The 19,898-nt window shown below is 48.1% G+C and overlaps 1 protein-coding gene across 2 annotated transcripts in view; it reads left to right on the top strand.

Moving 5' to 3' along the window:
• LOC142790838 (ribosomal protein S6 kinase alpha-5-like) overlaps window positions 1–19,898 on the top strand; it is a 255,910-nt gene that overhangs the window by 115,320 nt on the left and 120,692 nt on the right. Inside the window, exon 1 of one of the 2 annotated variants that reach the window (XM_075885363.1) lies at window positions 4,492–4,694. The exons of the other annotated variant lie outside the window; for it this stretch is intronic. Coding sequence (XP_075741478.1) covers window positions 4,622–4,694 — 73 coding nt within the window. The 5' untranslated portion in view covers window positions 4,492–4,621. Of the gene's footprint in view, window positions 1–4,491; window positions 4,695–19,898 lie in introns of those variants that run through there. 2 annotated transcript variants of the gene reach the window in all.

Here is a 19,898-nt window from a genome sequence, read left to right as displayed (position 1 = left end):
CAGGTTATGTCTCACAGAAAAAACGAGCCCACCATCGGTCCTCTTCCCCCCCCCCCCCCCCTTTTTTTTTGTGTACTTGTATTGTAATAGCGTTATCGGCATTCGGCAATGAGATGGTTAAATGACCCAATCATCGGCAAAATGTCTTCGCAGGTTGTAATGCCGCTCGCACGCAGCAAGACCCGAATTCGTTTGAGTAATATAGCGTAAGTGCTCATGCAAATAGTTTCGTTGGGCAGATTATCTAGCCAACTGAGCGCCTCATTCGGCGCACGCGTTCTCACGATGATTACCAACTGTTATTTATTTGTTTATTATTTTCTACTGGTTGCATTAGGTCCTGCTCGAGTCGTCCGAGAGATGATGACTCGGCCTTCAAGTCCAGCGCTTACGCTGTGAAAAATAAGCGAAATGATAGCGCCTCCGTAAATTCCCGGACGTGATTCTCTCTCCTCCTTGACGAAACAAAGAAAACACAAAAGTGAAAGAGCCTACGAAAGGGAGGACAATGCAAAGCGGCAGAGTGCGCCAGTGTGACACGGTGGAAAGTTGAGTGGAAAGAGTAACGACATGGGTGAGGAGGTGATGGTGTGCCGTGGCGCCACCTCACGCCTCGTTCAGTCACTTGGCAAGGCTATCTCGCCCAGCGCGGCCTCTTTGATCGCTTCCACGGATTCCGATGGCAACGGAGGCCATGGTTCGCGTGCCCACTCCAGCAGTGAGCGATTCCGACATGGAAAGCGTTCGTCAGAGTCTTGATTTCGTTTGCTAGAGTAATCCGTCGCTTAGCGGAGTCGACGCTGACACTACTGAAATGGCGCATCGTAGAGCGCGAAGACACAAGCATTGTGAAGAAGTGTCGTTGAAGTTGGCTCCTCTTTGCAATTTATCGCGACAAGTTGAAGTTTGTGCGAACGTATCCGAACGTAGTGGGTTGAGATCCCACTGACGAATTGGGTTTTTTTAAATGCATTTCTTAGCGAACTTCGGTGACTTTGAGCGTATCAATTTATCTATCTATCTAGCCGCCTACGACTTTTAGCTCTCCTGGCCGTTTCTCTTTCCCCTCTCTCTCATCTTTATGCCCCCTTCCCATTCCTCCAGAGTAGGGTAGCAAACCGGGAATGTGCCTAATTAACCTACCTGCTTTCTCTCTTGTTGTTCTTGTCCTCCTCCTCCTGGCTGTTTCGATAATGGTATCGATACCAAACTTGGTATGGCATAACATGGCTGCATGAAGAACATATTTGACTAGTCATAACATGAAAGTAATGACATGTATGTCATGAATTACATTTCATGGTCCTGCAGCTCTTGCGGTGGTTTCGTTCACATGGTATGTTGCAAAACTGGTACAGTATGTCATGATTGCATGGCGAACACAAGCGACAGACCATAACATGAAAATCATTACACGCGTGGCATGTAACAACATGACTACGTGCGACGCTGATGGTGCGCTGGTTGCCGTTTCGCTAGCTTCACTTATACAAAATTTTGGTATCGCGGGGCTTGAATGGATGACGAAGGTATGATACTGGTGCTAACATAATAAACATGAGATGCGTGTCATGTGACAACATGACTACACGCTACGCTCATGATGCGCTCGCGGCCACTTTGCTAGCTTCACATGTACCAAATTTGGTGTTACATGACGTCAATGGATGACGAAAGTATATGACTAGTGCAAACACGATCATGCTGACAAGCGTGTCATTTGAGGAAATGACAACATGCCAAGCTCATAGCCTGCTCGAGGCCGTTTGGCTAGCTCCACATGTACTAAATTTGGTATCACGTGGCGTGAATAGATGAAGGCAAACGACGCATCCAAACATGATAAAATGATGACATGGAAGTCATGTACGGCACCATTAACCCCCACCTGGTAACGTTGTGCTGATTTTAAAGTGACATATCAACCTTTCTCGTTCGTGCTTCGCGTATCACTGATTCCCATTGTACATGGTATCTGCCAAATTTTTTTAGGGGCGAAGCTCCTTACAGCGGCACCTGTTCGTCCCTCGTAGCCGTTGTAGTGTGTAACAAGTATAACATTTTGACCTCCAAGGTGTTGCCAGTGAGAGATTACTTCTGTGCGTTGTTGAACAATAAAAGATAGTGCTCAATGTACGTGCCAATGGCTGCTAATGAAGAATGCGAGACAGGAGCATTCGGCTTTTAGTTAACGCGCACGCTGCGATCCCCTTTAGCAGCCATTGGCATGTACATTGAGCACTAACTGAAAAGAAAGGGTTGCTACGTTATACTCGCTCCATGGGTGTAACCTCCTTAGTTTTAGAAAGGTTTGGAGAGCGTTGGGTCGCAGTGCCATGAATACAGTGAACTAGTATATACCATGAACTCGAGGTGGTTAAAGGTGGGAAGTAGACACGAAGCGCAAGCCGTAAGTGTGCGTGTGCCTCCTCTCGTTCAGTCCTTGGAATGTCCGCTGGATGGCGGTGCTTCTATATGGGAAATATATGATGAAAAGATGCGGGATGGCGGTACTTGGAGTGTTGAATAGGTGGACGAACGGACACACAGACAGATGCACGGACGGACGCACGGATGGCTGCACGGACGGATGGACGCATGGACGGACGCAGGAGCGGATGCATGGACGAAAGCAGGTACGCACGAACAGACGCACGCACGGATGGGCGGATGGACGCACGGGCGGCCACACAGACGCACGCATGGATGGACGGAAGCAAGAACGAATGAACGGACGGATGCTTCGCCCCACTCTCAGTCATTCACTACGTGGATATGCTGCCATTTTTTTCTCTCAAAAGTATGTGTTGTCTTTTTTGTACAAATAACAGTAGATTATTAAACACTTATTGTTTCGTCGTCTGTCCCAGAGGTCCGTCCCCAACGCATTCCTGGTTTTGTTGTCAAGTCGAGTGATCCGAGAGAGACGGTGCGTCTACTTAGCTTCGTCATCGCTTTGCAGTCGATTTAAATTGATTTTAGGCAAGACGCGCTCGTGAAAAAACGTCACCTCGAGGCAATGTCTTGCACTGGCATGAGACGCTACATCTATGCGCAGCGGCGAGTGGACGACGCTTCACTTAAACTGTCAAAACGACTCGTAAAGCTCTAACGTCGCAGCGAATTAGGAAATCTAGTGGTCGTCAGCCTCTTCGACCAACAAAGACACTGCTTCAGCCTCTTTCACCGCACCCCACTACTCGCGCTGCGCGAAGAACGAAACTGAAACTGTAGAAAAAAAGACAGTTCGCTAGCCAACCCTATCCAATCCGAAGCCTGTGCTACCCATAATTCCCATGAAGGTACACAAATGCAGCGCCAGATTCCTCTCTTGTTAATAATGTACGAAACTGTATAATTTTAAACAGGGTGTTCAAGGTCGGCATTTCTTCAATTTCAACTTCGACTGCGATACAACGGTTCTCTTCAACAGGAGCGCAAGCTCTCCCGTCATCAAAACGGGCCAACAACCAACCTTTCCCCTCGTATTTTTTTTTTTTTTTTCCTACAAAAAAAAAGCTCCCTTGTCGGGCGACCGTCGTCGAACGCGCAGAGTGCCAACGGAGCAAGGTCGTTGGCTCCTCTCTCTTTCCCCGACTCCGCCACTCTTAACTCGCTCTCCGCTCTGTTTCTTCTCGCTTGCCCTTTCTCATCTCTCTCTTTAACCTCCTTTCTCGTTCGGGAAAAGACTGCTCGGTCGCCGCTCGCTACACCGGCGGCGTTCAGTCAGTGCAAAGGCGGCTGCCTGCGCGTGTGTTGTAGCGGCGGCAGTTGGATTTAGTGCCTACGTGCGTGCGTCTTCTTCTACTTACGTCGGCGGCGCTTCGCCGCGTGTACCGTCGTGTCGCGCGCTGGAAACGGCAGCAGCTGGTCCAGGCGAGCGTGATGCGTGGCATCCCTGCGTCTCCTCCGCTCGTCAACGACTTCTTCAGCGCGTCTTCGTCGTCGTGTTCAACGCACGACGCCAGTGATCTTCTCTCGTCGCACGGTCGACCGGATACTACTACTTCCGCGGGACCTTTCTACTTCCGGCGTTGAAAAAAAAAAAAAAGGCGGAACTACAGGAAAGGAACGACACCATCCGTGTGTGTGTGTTAATTTTTTTTTTTCTGGTGTGTCAGTGTTGGCGTGGGTGTTCTTTTCACGTCACAAGTCGACGGTTACCCCCTTTTTGTTGTTGTTGTTTTGCGCTCCGACGTTTACAACTAGCCGAGTTCTGGGAATGAAACAGAACTTGACTTAAACATCATCAAGTGCGTGGATATCGATTCGTGACGGATAACAGTGCGGTGTTTCCCCACCGACTACGGCCGTGCAACTTCTTCCTAATTTTATGATGGATTGACGGTTTGGACGAAGGCAACATTGGTGGAACAAGTAGTTCGGGGACGTTCCCCTTAACTGTTTCGTTCTTTGGCGTCCGTGTCGTGGGTTTGAAGATAAAACTGTTCCTGGAATTTTCTGGACATTCGAGTCGGCGAGAAAAACGTAACCGTCGTTGTTTGGTTGTGAGTTGTTGACAACTGGCAGTGGTGGCGTCCGTCCTTCTTCGACGGGACTTTTGTTAATCGTTATTTTCGGAAATCCTGCTCGTGATACTCGGTGCGACACTAAAAGAGGAATGCGCTTCGAAGAGGCATCGCCGTGGAGTGACAAGTGTCGCACCGCGTCCTACGTCCTGCGAAAGGAGCCCGGTGAGTATTCCTTTAAACGTGTCCTATTATCCTTATTCTCTCTAGGAGTTTTGTCATTTTTATTTTCATGTTCCAGTTTCGAAGATTGGGCGCGTTCGTTTTGTATTTATTGGTATTGCTTTTTTTTTTTACCGCTGCGACATGAGTGTTTCCTGGGCGACCGACCGGGACATTAGCGCGAGGAGCAAGTTTAAATCATACTGCCCGTGTAATTGCAGATAAACGAAGGACGCGGGGAGAACGTTTTGCTATCGGCGTTCCTCCGTCACTTTAGCGCTCCTAATTTGAATTGATTTTTTTTCAATTCCTCCACATTTGTGAGCCGGACTTGCAAATCGTCAGCGTCACTTGCCTTCGCTTCGTGACGTTCGCAGTGTGATGCGAACACACGACTTTCTTTTTCTTTTTTTCGTTATGACGCCGTTCGACGCGTTTGACACTGATGCTGGTCCGATGGAAGATCTTTTTATAGATGCCACGACTCAATCATGGCGTTTGACGTTAGCTTATTTTTCCCTCCACCTGTAGCGCGTGTGTCTGTTACGCATTGACAGGGAAAATGCCAGTTGTTGCTAACGTTGGCTTGTCAGTCATTACTGTATATAAATGTGGCGGCTGTTAAGTGTAGTAAATGAGTAAACAAAAATAAAAAGTAAAATAGACTCGTTGTTGTGGTGTAGTTCGCTCGTGCACCTTGCGCAAGCGAGAATGCTAGGCGCGCGTGTTTCAGCTTTTTCTTATTTTTTTTTTTTTTTGTTTTTCTTCCAACCAACGCGGTCAGGCAACCTGGTTGTTTACGTCTGCGATTCCGAGAAAAGACGGAGAGCGGTTTTCGCCGTCGGTGGCTTCTTCCGTTTATGCACACTGTGGTGTTCAAAGCCAATACGATTTACCTACGCTGTGCAAAAAACAAAGAAAACGACGTTCTTGGTGTATATTTTCTTTTTCGCTGTTTTGTTTACAGTATCGTACCGGCTTAGTTTCTATTGTTTGGTGTTTTGTTTCCGATTTTTGCGACTGTGTTAGGTTTAGGAACCGCATGTGACTGAGTGTTAGTGTTGAAGAAACAAAAGAAAAAACGAAGCGCGTTTTGTTAGCATTTTGACCTAACCGTGTCTTGTTTTGGCTTTAGCAGGTTTTGACATGCGAACGTAAATGTAACAATAACTTTGTGCTCTCATTACTTCATTGCTTTAGCTTGGTCAGGGCCGCACGGGGGGGGGGGGGGGGGGGGGTCTGACTTTCCCTTAATTGCTTTTCGGCTGATTTTGTAGTATATGCGCGTCTTCACAGTAATCATATTTATTACCCATCCCAATAAACAACCCCTCCGTACCAAACTGATATTAGTAAACTTGTTTTCTGTGGACTGCTGCCCAAAGGCCGCAGGTTCGACTCCCGATCCTATTTTGATGGAGGAAAAATGGCAGAGGCCTGTGTACATAAGGTTTAGGTGCACGTTAAACGATGGCTGAATTATCAGTAGCCATTCACTTCCCCGCGTAATGGTATCGGGGTGTTGGCACGTAAAACCCCAACAATTGTTTATTACTTCATCGGATGTATGTCGAATAGACTTAGCCGGTGGACCTGAGTGTGCAACATAGATGTTGCAATAGCTTGTTTTCCTTCTTTTGGCGTAGTTGTTGTGTTGTTTACGCTTTGGTTACGTAATGTTGTTTTTGTGCCAGAGTGTCGGTTCCTCTTGGCGCACTGAGATGGGTTTTTCTTTTTCTCTCGGTACAGATGTCGAAATTACCTTTCTAACTCGAATTGTCTAGCTATTGTTATTCTTTTTTTTTTGGGTAGATGACATACGCTTCGCAGTCGACTCCCATTCGCCCTGCCTTTTTCTTTTTTTTTTTGTCATGTGCTGGCGCTAGCGCCCTGTGTCTTACGCGCATATATATGACTTTTTCGTGAAACACGAAAAAAGTGAGGCGTAGAAGAGTATGTTAATGCGTGTCGTTTTTGCACTGGACAGTGAACACGACGTGCTAACTCGCTCGTTTCGTTGAAATATGCCGACTTGGAACTTTTTGTCTCGAATGCATTTTAATTCGACTCTCTCGTATATATGAGGCCTATTCTCAGTCTTCCTGCGTCATTGCGTCGTCATACAAATATGTATCTGCATGTAATACATATGACTACGACTCGTTCGTCTCCGCCTTTCGCAGTCTGATTTAGTGCTCTTTAATTTTTTTCCCATTAGTTTGAACAAATGTTCGTCCTGGAAAGCTAGTTTTGAGAGTGCACGAAACAAACGCTTCACGTAAAGTTGAAATCAGCTCATCACGGGAGCAACAGAGCTGTCGTACTTTGGTGGTGTACAGTGGTGAACACTATGAAATGGAACGCAGATATCGACCCTCAAGGTGTGCTAGTGGCTAACGCAGCTAGTAAGCGCAAAATAGATCGCTACATTAAATAATCAGTGCGAGTTGAAACCACAACGTCACATTGGTGATCTCGCTTCTCGAGTAGTTTCTGCGTAAAACACGAAAGCGGCTTTCCTTAAATTTGTCCGCGTCTGTTCTCTCTAGAATGCGATATGTGCAGCGCAACAATGTTATTCAGTACACCACTGCGTAAAACGAGGCCGTCAAAAATATTTGTGCGTCTCACGAAATGTAAACCTATCTTGGCAGACGCGCAGATGCACTGTTCGGCTCCGTGTGCCAAGATTTAATCTGTGTGTGTCGAAGCGAAAGGCAATGACCCACCGAAAACATTGCGATAGCGCTGCACCGGTAGGGGGGGTAACGGCTCCGAGCCAGACACGAAGCCTCCGAGACGAGCGCGGGGGACTCTGAGATCGCCATCCGCCCGCCGTTCTTCTCCGTCAATGTCGTTCGGCGACCTCCTGGCGCTCACCGGGAGTGCGTTGCCCGAGTTTTCTCTCCTCCTTTTTTTTGCTTTCCTCCTCACCCGCAACCCTTGCCTCGGCGTCTCTTCTTCCCCCCCGCCTTCTCCCTCCAAGAACGCTGGTCCTCGACCCCCCTTACCTCACCTCTTTCCTTCGCCCGCATGGTATCCTCTACGTTAGTTCGTTCGTCGAAAAAAAGAACGGTGCTCTGCAGGCGGAGAGAGACTGGCGGAGCAGAAGGGAACGCCGGTTGCAGTGCTAACGGCGTTCGTAGTCCCTCCTCTATCTTCCTTTTGTTTTCCAGCTCATTGGCTCCCCATCTTTCATTTTCTAATCCTTTTTTTTTTTACTCGCTCTTTTACTCACGCTCTCTTTCCGTTCATTGACAAGTACTAGTGCATGGCAACTTGAAGGTTGGTTGTTGGAGGTATCGCTTCGCTCTTTTAATGACTCCCGTTTATCGACGCTCTTTTAACTCCTTTTCTCTCCCCCCTTTCTATTGTAGAAAAAAAAGTATAGTAGAAACACCGTTGCGTGTACAAGCAGAATATGAGGGGGAGTTGGGTGTAAGGGCAGGATTTTTTTTTTCGTCTACTCCTTTTTCTCGTCATCGTTTTTTTTTTGTTGTTGTTTTAATCGCTCATCGACTCCGATTTCGCGCTCGTTTCGCCGGTGATTTCGAAACTTTCCTTCGCTCCATCTTTTTTCGGGGGTGCCTGCTCTCTCATTTCGTCCATCTCCCGAGACGATGAAAGTTATCTTTTTATTATTGCTGCTTTTGAGTGTCCTTGTGTGTACACGGTCAATATATCATGGTGGTCGTCTCGAGCGAGCTTGTTAGCAACACCGATCAGAGGAGGTTGATACGGTGGGCAGGGGGGGCGATCAATGAGTAAAGATGTATGTGGTTGAGGGCTGGATCTAAGGAGCGTAGAAAATAGAGGGAGAGAAAGGGAGCAGTGGTAAAAGGTATTGCGCCATGTCGTAATCTCTGCGAATCTGTTCGGCGTTTCAGGGCAACATGGCTAGTCGTCGGAGTATGTCCTCACGTACTCTTTTATTTTCGTTCGATTAGAGCACGTAGCCGTTTTTTGAGGTCGCGACCTCACCTTGCCGTTCTTGGCAACTTCCGCCCCTCGTTTCCTGCCCTTCTGGGTGTTGGCATCGATGAAGTGATGTTTTGTTCTGGTTGGTGAAGCTGGTCTTACACGTCGCTCTCAGGTCTTCACCGGGAGTCACCCCCCTCTGATCTTGTGTCGCCCCCCCCCTCACCCTGCCATTCTAATATGATCACAAAGTCTCCTTGGCACGGAGTCACATACCGATTACTATACGGGAAAGAATTCCGAATTGACCTTATCTGGGAAAGATTTTCCCATCTCGTAGCCGTGTTGTGAGGTCGTCGTTCTAAAAACGGTGAAGAGCAGCAGCCTTGTCACAGGTACTTTTACGAATATACAATTATAATGAATTTTGAGTTCGAGATATCATTGCATATCTATCGTCTTTTTTTTATCAGTTACATCGGAGTTAATGTGATCCCTTGAGTTAACAATAAAACAAAAGATGGAAAGATAAATTTCCAGATTTGGTGGCAGAGCGTAGAGTTCTGAGAATCCGATGGACTGGTGCCAGGAGAACCAGTGGCATCCAACATAACATCAGGATTAATGAATTACTATTTAGGAAGCCGTCAAGAAGGTTATCGCCGTCGCCATGGATATCGCGGTGGCTGCATTGACCCCTAAGGGGGTGATAAACTCAACGAATGTTCAGAACATTTTGATGCGCTATAATGTGGCTAGCGTACTATATATATAAGGAGGACCTTAAAGACAAGACGCTAAATTATTATTTATTGGAACAAATTTCAAATGATATAGTGGTTGCTCCGCTACTTATAGAAATATGCACCCTACTTATAATAATGGAAGGACGGTGGCTCTCGCTAAAGCATCGATCCAGAGACTAGACAGAGCAGGGAAGGGTGCCTGCTTTTTCGAAGCTTCAGAGTACACTGCGACTGACCCAGGTATACTCTGCAGTCGTATAGGAAATCTCAAAGGAGACTGCACGAGCACTGCATCAATTAACACCAATAAACCCGAGATCGTAGACCATGTATAGCCATATAGCCATGTCACTGACCAGCAAGAATTGCATGCAAGTTTATTACGACTCCAGACAGGCAATCACTACTTTTAGCAGAGGGGGGGTCGCTCCACCACAGACCAGGCCGCCAGAGTGGTCAGTATACAATAAAAAGCGTGGATATTAAGTACATTTACTGGTTCCCCTGGATACTTACATAGAATCGAAGGCCTAAGAGTCAATTCGAACGAGTCGGTTAACAGCGTCGCCCACGATTTCACCGACCTGCACGTGCTTACAAGTGGCCCTGGCTCCGCTTGATTAATTCCACTGCACAAGCATCAACTGACCACGTACAATTAAATCACTGAACACTTCTATCCGGGCAGAAGAATTCATCCGCACCCCCACACGCAAACTTCAAACAGAGCGCAAGCCATAACACTTAGGGCAACTACAAACAAAATCGCACTATTCACCAGTTCAAATCAGGGATTGGTACCGAGTGGAAGAAATAGAAATTACATGCAAAGCCTGCAAGGAAAATGCATGCACATTGGTACACATTCTACGTAACTGCGGTTCGCCGGAGTCCGGTATTACGTGTGACCGCTTCGATAGGCTCATCGGATCACCAGCTTACCACAATCAAATCCTGGCTGTCCAGTAGGACGATAGTTATAGCTCGACAACAGACAATAAGGAGATTCTTTGTCGTCGTGCTGTTCTCGAGCTATAACTATCGTCATGTCAAACCGACTAGCCCAAACTGCCACACTTCTATGTCCAGTAGGCCCTCGACAGGACCAGGAGGCTCGACTTCCCTGTTCCGTCGCATTCGCGTCATGTACAGGATAAACAATAAATTTTTGAATGAGAAGAAAAAAAAATAGCACGTCAAAATCCTTGAAGCCACGACGACATTTTGCTAAGGCACCAGCATAATAAATGGTCCTTTAGCAAGTGACGAAAATACGGTACGCAAATGCGATTCCGCTACCCCTTCCTCAGTTTGTGATTTTTCAAGTGAAAGCACTCCAATACCGCAAAGACTTCTTCATACATTACTGTGTGTTTGTCACGCCTCATTGTCGCCAGTCAGCTTGCGCATTTTTAACGAAGAACCTCTCGTCACGGGTCACTTCAACTCGGAGCGGCTACTGAGCAACAAACCGGAGAGGAGGAGCGGCACGATAACACCGTACCGTATTAGCGTACCGCGTTTCCTCAACTTGCTAGCAGCACTATTGCGAACGTATACAACGGGACCTGTAGCATTCGTTCCTTTCGTATGCCCCGCCGCGGTGGTCTAGTGGCTAAGGTACTCGGCTACTGACCCGCAGGTCGCGGGTTGGAATCCCGGCTGCATTTCCGATGGAGGCGGAAATGTTGTAGGCCCGTGTGCTCAGATTTGGGTGCACGTTAAAGAGCCCCAGGTGGTCGAAATTTCCGGAGCCCTCCACTACGGCGTCTCTCATAATCATATGGTGGTTTTGGGACGTTAAACCCCACATATCAATCAATCAATCGTTCCTTTCGTATCCATTGCTCGCACTATCAAGTGCCCTGTGAGGATGATCGACGTTGCGTCGGGCGACGTTAACGTTAACGCGCCTCCCCTTCCCCATTCTCCCCTCTTCGCCACGTGGCACCGTATACACTGTAACCTTACTGTGCATATTCTCGCACTCCTCCGCACACACGGTGCAGCGGCAGCAGGTTGACCGCGCGGCCTTGAAAATCGGCGGATCCTCTTCGCACGCGCAGCGACGGAGTGCACTGCCTTTGTCCTCTCCCTCCCGTTCCCTCTCTCCCCCTCTGTTCTTGGCCCGTTCATCGTCAGCGCTGAGAGGGGGAGGGGGCATCGCTCCTGGGGACGTCGTCTCCTCACTCTTTGCCCCTCTAGTCAACGAGAGAGAGAGAAAGATAGAGACGCAGCGTTTCGTCACTTGCAGCTCTTTCCGCCTCTCCCATTCTCCTTTGTCTTCCACGTCTCTCTCTCTCTCTCACCCATTCCGTCGGGCTCTTGCTTCTCACCTCTCCGCGCCCGGGTTCCGAACCCCGCCGCGCCGTTCCAGAAACGCGCTGGAACGATGCCCCCCGCCATACCGTTGCGTTGGCGCGTATTCGCTTTCAGGCTGGCTAGCCTCTTGCGTGAGCTCGCCGCAGACACCGTTTGTGACGTTTTCTGGTGAAGTTCCTGCACTCTCTCTTTCGCAAACGCTTTCACCGGCTTGCTCATTCATCTCCGCTTTCAAAGGCCGGGTTCTCAATAATAATAATAATAATAATAATAATAATAATAATAATAATAATAATAATAATAATAAACAATCAGGAATCATTGCCCTGTCGATAAAATGGCGGCATTCGAAGCTTGGTGCGTGATTGGCTCATGACTTTGCCTTTCTTTCTATCTTTATGTCTATGGCGTTGCGCGACGCTCTCTCCTATAACGGTCTCCGTCCTCCTTTCTGGAGAAACCTTCGCGCACTTGCCTAGTGTCGCAGCAAAACTTCAGTTACCTCGGGCAACTACGACGGTGAGTCACGCCTTCGCGTCGTCCGGGCGGCGGTGAAATGTGTCGACGCGAAATGGCAAGCACAAGTTAGGGAATCCCTGGATGTCGCTTGCTGTCGTAGTAGCTTGGCGTAACGCGGGCGAAAACCGCATGCGGCATAGGCACTTGAGCGTGTGCTCGTGTCAGAGAGAAGTCTTACTCCTCTCTTGTTCTTCGAGTGCCTTGATGATGAGTAAGCAGAAACACTGAGAAATAACATAGACAATTGGAAGAGAGAATGTGAGAGAAATAGGTGAGGGAAGAGAGAGAGAAAACAGAAGAGAAACCAGGAAAGCTGCCCAGTACTGCACCAATAGGGTGAGGCTCTCTTAAGCTCTCTATTATAACTGTTATTGCCGTTTTCGCAGTGGTACTACAGTGTTTTAGCACCCCTTCCTCCCCCCATCTATAGTAGAGGGTGTCGCTACAGATGTTTTACAGGGAATCGTACGTTGTTAAAGTGATTTAACTGAATGCAGGAACAGCGCAACGTAGAAGTACTTACTTCGTAACTACGGAAGCGAAAAAACAAGGACAGAAAAGAAACAAGGACTCCGTAGTTACGAAGTAACTACTTCTACGTTGTGCGGTTCCTGCATTCAGTTATGTCATACCAACTTGCCCAAGCTTCCACGCTTCATAAAGTGATTTATTCAGCGACATTCAAAAACGTCGGTGAGCTTCGGTGATCGGCGGCTCTCGTGCTTTTTTTCTTTTCTTTTAATTTCTGTTGCCCGCATTTACTCGATCGCACGTACGAAACGAACAACAGCTCTATTCATGCAGAATGCGTGGATGCTACGAATGTTGCCGATTGTCCGGTCATCGACTTTTTTCCCGCCGCGCTCCGACGTCCTTAATGGCTGGAAATATTAGTCGCAGCATTACGAAGGGAATGCAATGGAGGGAGAAAAGAAAAGATGAATGAAAAACAACGCTGGCATCGAATACTGCAAATTGGTTCTGCGGAATCCCTGAAGGTGGCGTGAGTGTTAATCTTCCAGTTGTTCCCACCCTTTCTTTACTATAACTGTTGGGTTTTAGAACGTATTCATGGCTAACGCGTACCACGCCCACTCGATTCAAAGGGTTGGCCGCACTATCATCGTCACTTAGCGCTCCCATCATTTAGAGTATATGTGGTTCCCTGGTGTTACCGTATATTCAGTAACTCGAGGGAAATTGCCAAGCGTCCGCTTGTAGCCCTAACCTGTAAAATACAATCAATGGCTTAATATTGAAGACTTGAATACTACATGTAAAACATGCAAGGTAGATGAAAGAAGTAAGAAGTGCAATTTAAACAATTCGCTCTTAACGTTCTTTCTATACGTCATTCATGACGTCACATGAAAGCTAGATAGCTTGCACCTGGTGTCATACATGGAGTTTTGGAACATGCTAAAACGGGGACGATTTTGATTTTAAAGCACGTAGTGTCAATGTGATAACGACGCGGCAGGAATCTCTGTGTGCATAAATAACAAAATAACGTGGATGTAATGTCTTGATAACATTATTGTGATGTCACAAATGTCCCACCAGACATGCTGGTGCTCCAACGTGGAGGTTTCAGTGATATAAACGAAGGCCATCTGTTAATGAAAACTATTGGTCAATGGTGCTAAGGAAAGCATGGGGGTATCTTATCTGCGTAGTAGTAATCGCGATGTAAACGTGAAGAAAGAAAAGCGGACTGAAAGATGTCTTGCCGTTGGCAGGAACCGAACCTGCGACCTTCGAATAATACGTTCGATGATCGGACGCGTTATTCGAAAGGAGGAATAAAAAAAGGCTACCTCTCTCTCTCTCCCTCTCTCTCTCTCTCCATTTTTAACATTTAACGCAGTTTTCGTCAGTTCAACAAAGAGTCAGGATAGTTTTAATTTGTGTGGTCCCGGTTGCCTTCTTTTTTTCCCCCACCCTCGCTGATCGGCATTGTCGTTGTTTCTTTACGTTTCGTCAAGGTTTGCGAGCTTGCTTCTCCGCAAGCAGCGGTCCGCCGGCCCGGTCCTTTAGACCGTCGCTTTCCTCGTACACCCACTTTCCTTGTGTGTGCGTGTGCTTTTGCAAGTTTTTTTTTTCATTTTTTTTTTGTCTCGTAGTAAAAAAGCGTGCTCAGCGCTTGCCTCCTGGCCTTCTGCTCCTCTCAGAAACTGTGTTTTCTTTCGCAATCTTTCCCAGCTATTTCTGTCTTTCGTTTTCTCTTTTTAGCGATGGAAACGGGTCTGCGGTTTGTCTGGCGAGCATTGAACCCGGCTTTACCCTTTTCGAAGGAAGCATTTCTTAAATTTATTTAAATTTCCTTTCAACTCGACCAGGTGATTTCGTCATGTTTAATTTAGAATTTTATCTTTTCTCTCTCTCTCTCTCTCTCTCTCTCTCTCTGTGTGTGTGTGTGTGTGTGTGTGTGTGTGTGTGTGTGTGCGTGCGTGTGTGTGTGTGTGTGTGTGTGTGTGTGTGTGTGTGTGTGTGTGTGCGTGTGTGTGCGCTCCAACTTGAACACAACGGGGTCGGGACTTCCTTTCTTCGGTATTTACGCCGCTACTAAGCTCGCGAACCGGTCGAATTGGTCGACGTGACTGTGATCTCGTGTGTAATGTGTAATAAGAGATATGAAACGTCCGAAGTCCACGAACCGTCGCTCATCAGAAAAAAAAAATAAACAAGAGAAATGTGCCACGGTATTTGGACAAGCTTCAGTAGTTACCACTGGTCCGCTAGTAATAAACAGATCAAGTGTGAACGATTGATTGATTGATTTGTGGGGTTTAACGTCCCAAAACAACCATTTGATTATGAGAGACGTCGTAGTGGAGGGCTCCGGAAATTGAGTCTAAACGATTGAAAGAAAGAAGCTGGTGAATAAAATATGTATGTTGTGGCTGTTGTAAATATGCTGTAACCTCATTACAACGAAGTGGCACTTCACGTGAAAATAAGTTCGTTATGTCCGAACATTTGTTATAGAGAGGCGTTATATCCCCGACTATTTATTGCGAGGGTATCTTTCATTTACTTTGTTATAGCCGATATTTCGTTATATTGCGTATGGGTGGGTTCTTAAATGCCTTTTATTACTCCCCCCCCCCCCAAATTCTCTGTCGAGGCAGCGTCGTCACCCTTAGCGTGGTCATGTTGAAATCATGACCACGCAATCATGTTGGTCATGGTAGCGTGGTCATATTGAAATCAGGCTGTTTCATTTCCTTTGTCGACAGTGAGTGCATTGAAGTCTGCAGCACAATGGTACGGATGGACGAATAGATGGATGCTATAAGCGTCCCTTTTATAACGGCGGTGACATGTGCGCCATCAGGCTGGCAAGAAAAAAAAACAAGGAAACTTTCTTTTTATGTTTGCGTAATCCCTTATCTACTTAAATGAAATCGATCTTATTTTAACAAGCTTACGTGCCATCTCTCTGCCTCTTCAGGAAAATTGGCCTCATTCTTCCTCTATTTCTTCCCATTATCTCTGCTTTTCGGCCACCAACACTCTAACCGTCTTTTACTTGCTTCTATCGCGGACGTGTTCAGCTTTCCATGTTTTTCCCTAAAACCCAAAGCCTCTCATGTAGGCTTGTACGTAGGTAATAAACTTTATTAAAGATCCAACGAAGAATCACTGGCCTGGGCTATAGGCCTCCAGGAGCCGTCGTACGCGTAGCAGCGTAGTGCCACGTCCTCGGCGATAGCCCCGGCTCGCTGGACAGCCCAGATTTGGTCCACTGCGCGTGGTCTGAGAAGGGCGGCTCGCCTTAGCTCAGCCAGTCGTCCTGGGGTACTCGCACGTTCGTCCGAGTAGTGGCGGCGAACACCTCACTCTCGAAGTATGTACGCCATGTCGTACCCACACGTCGTTACCCAAAAGTCTAAACCAACGGCGTGTCAATTTTTTTTTTTTCAAAACGTTGTCCGCCCTTAGAAGTGTGGCAGCTCGGGCTAGTTGGTATGGCATGACGATAGTTATAGCGCGAGAACAAAACGACGACACAGAGACAAGAAGGACACGAGCGCTGTTGATCCAAGGAGCAACTTTTTTTTTTTTGCTTTGGCGTATTTGAAAAAAGCAAAGCTAATTGCGAAAGACATGAACTACCTGTGGACGTGTCATTGGGCTGCTTCTTTCTGTGAAGGGTCCCTCAGGGCAATGAAAAGGGTTCACTGCATAGTGGTTTACATGCTTTAAGCTGCTCCCCAGCTTTGTCCTCTCCCCCCCCCCCCCCCCTCTTTTCCCTCCACAGGTGTGCTTGAGTTTGACGAATTTCAGCTGGGCGCAGTGGCAGTTTCTTTTTGTGTGTCGGTTGCTTTTTCTTTTCGTTGCTTATGTGCGAGGACAGTGTCCTCGTGAAGTGGTCTAAGAAAAGGTCAGCACGCGTGTGCAGACAAAAGGCCCGGGAGGCAACGAACGAACCAAACTGGCCGATTGGGCGAGTCACAGAGACATAACGACAAATTTCTTTCGGGGGGGGGGGGGGGGGGTTCAACCATTCTTTTTGTTCATACGTGCGTTTGTATGCGTTCGAATATACACATACGCGAGCAAAATTTAAACAAAAATGTGAAGTGTAACCCCCCCTCCCCCCTCTTACTGGATACGCCCCTGTTGATTCATAATGCGTGAAATACGATGGCACGAGCGAAAAAAAAAAGGGGGGGGGGAGGACATGGTAAATGACAAGTGCGTACTATCATCTGGAAGTTTATTTGGAGAGCTCTGTGACGTATACCTACTGGCAGATAAAGCTTCTGTAAAAACACAGGATAAGAGAAAGAAAAGAAAAACAAGCGATAAAAGAATCTTCAACCGCCACGCTTTGCCGGAGCCGGCACTGCTTTGCAGAACGCCAGCCCCCTTATCGCACAGGCCGATTGGTGGTTTACTCACACTAATCGGGGTCCCGCGCTATGTTTGTAGCCTCAACTATTCTTGTTCTGTCATCTTCATGCTTGCCTATCACAGTTGTGCTGCCAAAAAAAACGAACTTCGCATCCACATCTGCTGACATGTTGGGCTACAAGCACGCCGCTCATGGTCTGTTGATGTCCCTGTTTCTGTTAACGCGCTCCTATTTCGAACGAAGCCGAGAAAGAGATCGGCGTGTATATAGGCATCCGTTTCAGGGACGAGGTCACAGTGAAGTACAAGCGGGTTGTTTGACTTCGTGCTGGAAATCGCGTAGCTGTCAGTTTTCCTTTATGGCGCCTGGCACCGGGCGATATGACGAACACATAATTGGACGACTCTCAGCGGCCTCTTGCAAGCGTCTAGACCCTTTGGCTGTCCGCGAACGCAGGTCCTGGACGGCTTTCGGTTTTTTGTGCTTGCGCAGATTAGGCACACGCATCGAGGCACACGAGTCAGCTGCTTTTTCTACCCAAGCTGCCCCGCTACCAATCTCCCCGCGCACCCGTGCTACTCGGTATTAACTGTAAGAGGGAGAGGACGGCACTATCGGTTTTAAACGACTCGCTAGACTGCAAAGCTCGCCGGACAAGCTGGTGATTTGTGACGGTCAGCACAGGAGCCAGTATAGATGGCATAGTACAAAGGAAGGACAATTCTCTCGGCAAAGAGCCTTGGGTGAACGCCACTGCTCACCTAGCTTTTTTTTCTCTTCTATCCACCCCCACCCCCCCTTCCCGCAGGTGCAGCGCTGTGCTCCCTACCGGGCTGCAGAAATTAGGCGTCTTTTTCTTCTTCTAACCGCTACCACCACCTTATACCCTCTGAAATGTTTTGCACGGGTGCCTTTTCCACGATATTATGCTGCTCCCGCGAAGAAGCAGGACCCAGCTCGAACTCAAGGGTGCCACCTGGATGTTGGACAAAGGGCCCGTGCCCTTCGCCTCCGCCCCAGCTTCAACTGCTTCCGCCCCCTCAACGAAGCTCACGAACTTGGCGCATATACGACTATAGGCAACACCTCCTAGAAGTGGTGTCTCGGTGGTGTTGGTTTAGTCTTTGCGCTGTGGTTTCTGACGTTCGATGAGTCACCAACACGCGCCCGCATGCGCCACTCAAACCCACCTCCTTTTCCCACTTTCAAGACGAAATCTCGCTGGTAGTACCCCATGACTGTCTCAGTTGGATTCAGTGTTCATTCGGTGTGACACTTCGGTCGTTGAAGCCAATTGCGAGCCTTGGTGCTAGCGAAAGGTACGTGCTCTCGAAGTCGACAGCGCAGCGGTTGCGCTCGGGCACCGTGTCCTCAGCTCGGTCTTCCAACGAATACCTGGCGGGGAACGCGACCTTTCAGCCTTGGACGACACGGCGCCGCATCTTAAGTCGGCAAGGAGCACGTAGAGTGGAAGTAACGTCTCAAGTGATGGCTCCTAACAGTTCGGCAGGCGGTGAGTGAACTCGCGTGTTTTGCCTCTTCTTGCAATGCCAAGTGTACGGAACTTCCAAGCCTGTCCGGCAAAGCCTTTTGCGCGTTGCGCAATACTTGGTGTGCCTCTTGCGGGTTGCGTGTTTTACCGAGAGCGCCCTAAAAAAGATGCGGCCACCCTGAATCTATCACGAACCGCCGCCTTGGTCTCACGTTGCTCGACTGCTGATCCAAAGGTCGCGGGTTCGATTCCCGGCTTGCGTGTGTACGGTGGTGAAATTTTCGAGGTCCGTTTACTTACATATAAGCGTCCAGGGGGATAAAAAATTGCCCGAAGCTCTCAACCCCTTATGGATTACTGGTTATGGGGCTCTACTTGTCCATCCATAAGGTCGCTGGATCGAATCGTGGCTGCGGCGGCTGCATTTCCGATGGAGGCGGAAATGTTGTAGGCCCGTGTGCTCAGATTCGGGTGCACGTTAAAGAACCCCAGGTGGTCGAAATTTCTGGAGCCTTGCACTATGGTGTCTCTCATAATCATGTGGTGGTTTTGGGACGTTGAACTCCACATATCAATCTATCAATCAGCTTACATTTAGGGACACGTTAAAGAACCCCAAGTGGTTGAAATTTGCCGAGTCCACGGCGTCCCTCCTTATCATGTTGTGGTTTTGGGACGTAAAACACTAACAATTATTAGTGTTATCGTATCTGTAACGCACATTTATCACATACCTTAGCGGATCGCGGTAAGGCATGCAGCGAACCGGCCCTGTAAAGGTGTACACGTGCTCCAAGCCCCGCCGTGGTGGTCTAGTGGCTAAGGTACTCGGCTGCTGACCCGCAGGTCGCGGGTTCGAATCCCGGCTGCGGCGGCTGCATTTCCGATGGAGGCGGAAATGTTGTAGGCCCGTGTGCTCAGATTTGGGTGCACGTTAAAGAACCCCAGGTGGTCTAAATTTCCGGAGCCCTCCACTACGGCGTCTCTCATAATCAAATGGTGGTTTTGGGACGCTAAACCCCACAAATCAATCAATCAAGGTGTACACGTGCTCCAAAAGTAAAGCGGCGCACGCCAGCTGTGGCCGCCAAGCTACGCAAAAGTGAATGTCAGCGCGCTTTATCGGGAAAGTGCGTTTTTTATATTTATTTACGAAATGATGGCGCTATATCTTGTGGCACGTTTTCGTATAAAAACAGAGAGACCCACTCACCATATGGAGCGCGCTGGCATTCACTTTTGCGTAGCTTGGCGGTCACAGCTCGCGTGCACCGTTTTTTTACATATGGAGCAGCTGTACACTCGGATTTGCCGACGTTGAATACCTTTTTTGTTTGTTTTTCTATGCT

The sequence above is a fragment of the Rhipicephalus microplus genome, unplaced genomic scaffold (genome assembly GCF_043290135.1).
Source record: "Rhipicephalus microplus isolate Deutch F79 unplaced genomic scaffold, USDA_Rmic scaffold_132, whole genome shotgun sequence".
NCBI lineage: Eukaryota > Metazoa > Arthropoda > Arachnida > Ixodida > Ixodidae > Rhipicephalus > Rhipicephalus microplus.
The sequence above is the reverse complement of the archived record's forward strand: the minus strand, read 5'-3'. Positions and strand labels throughout refer to the sequence as shown.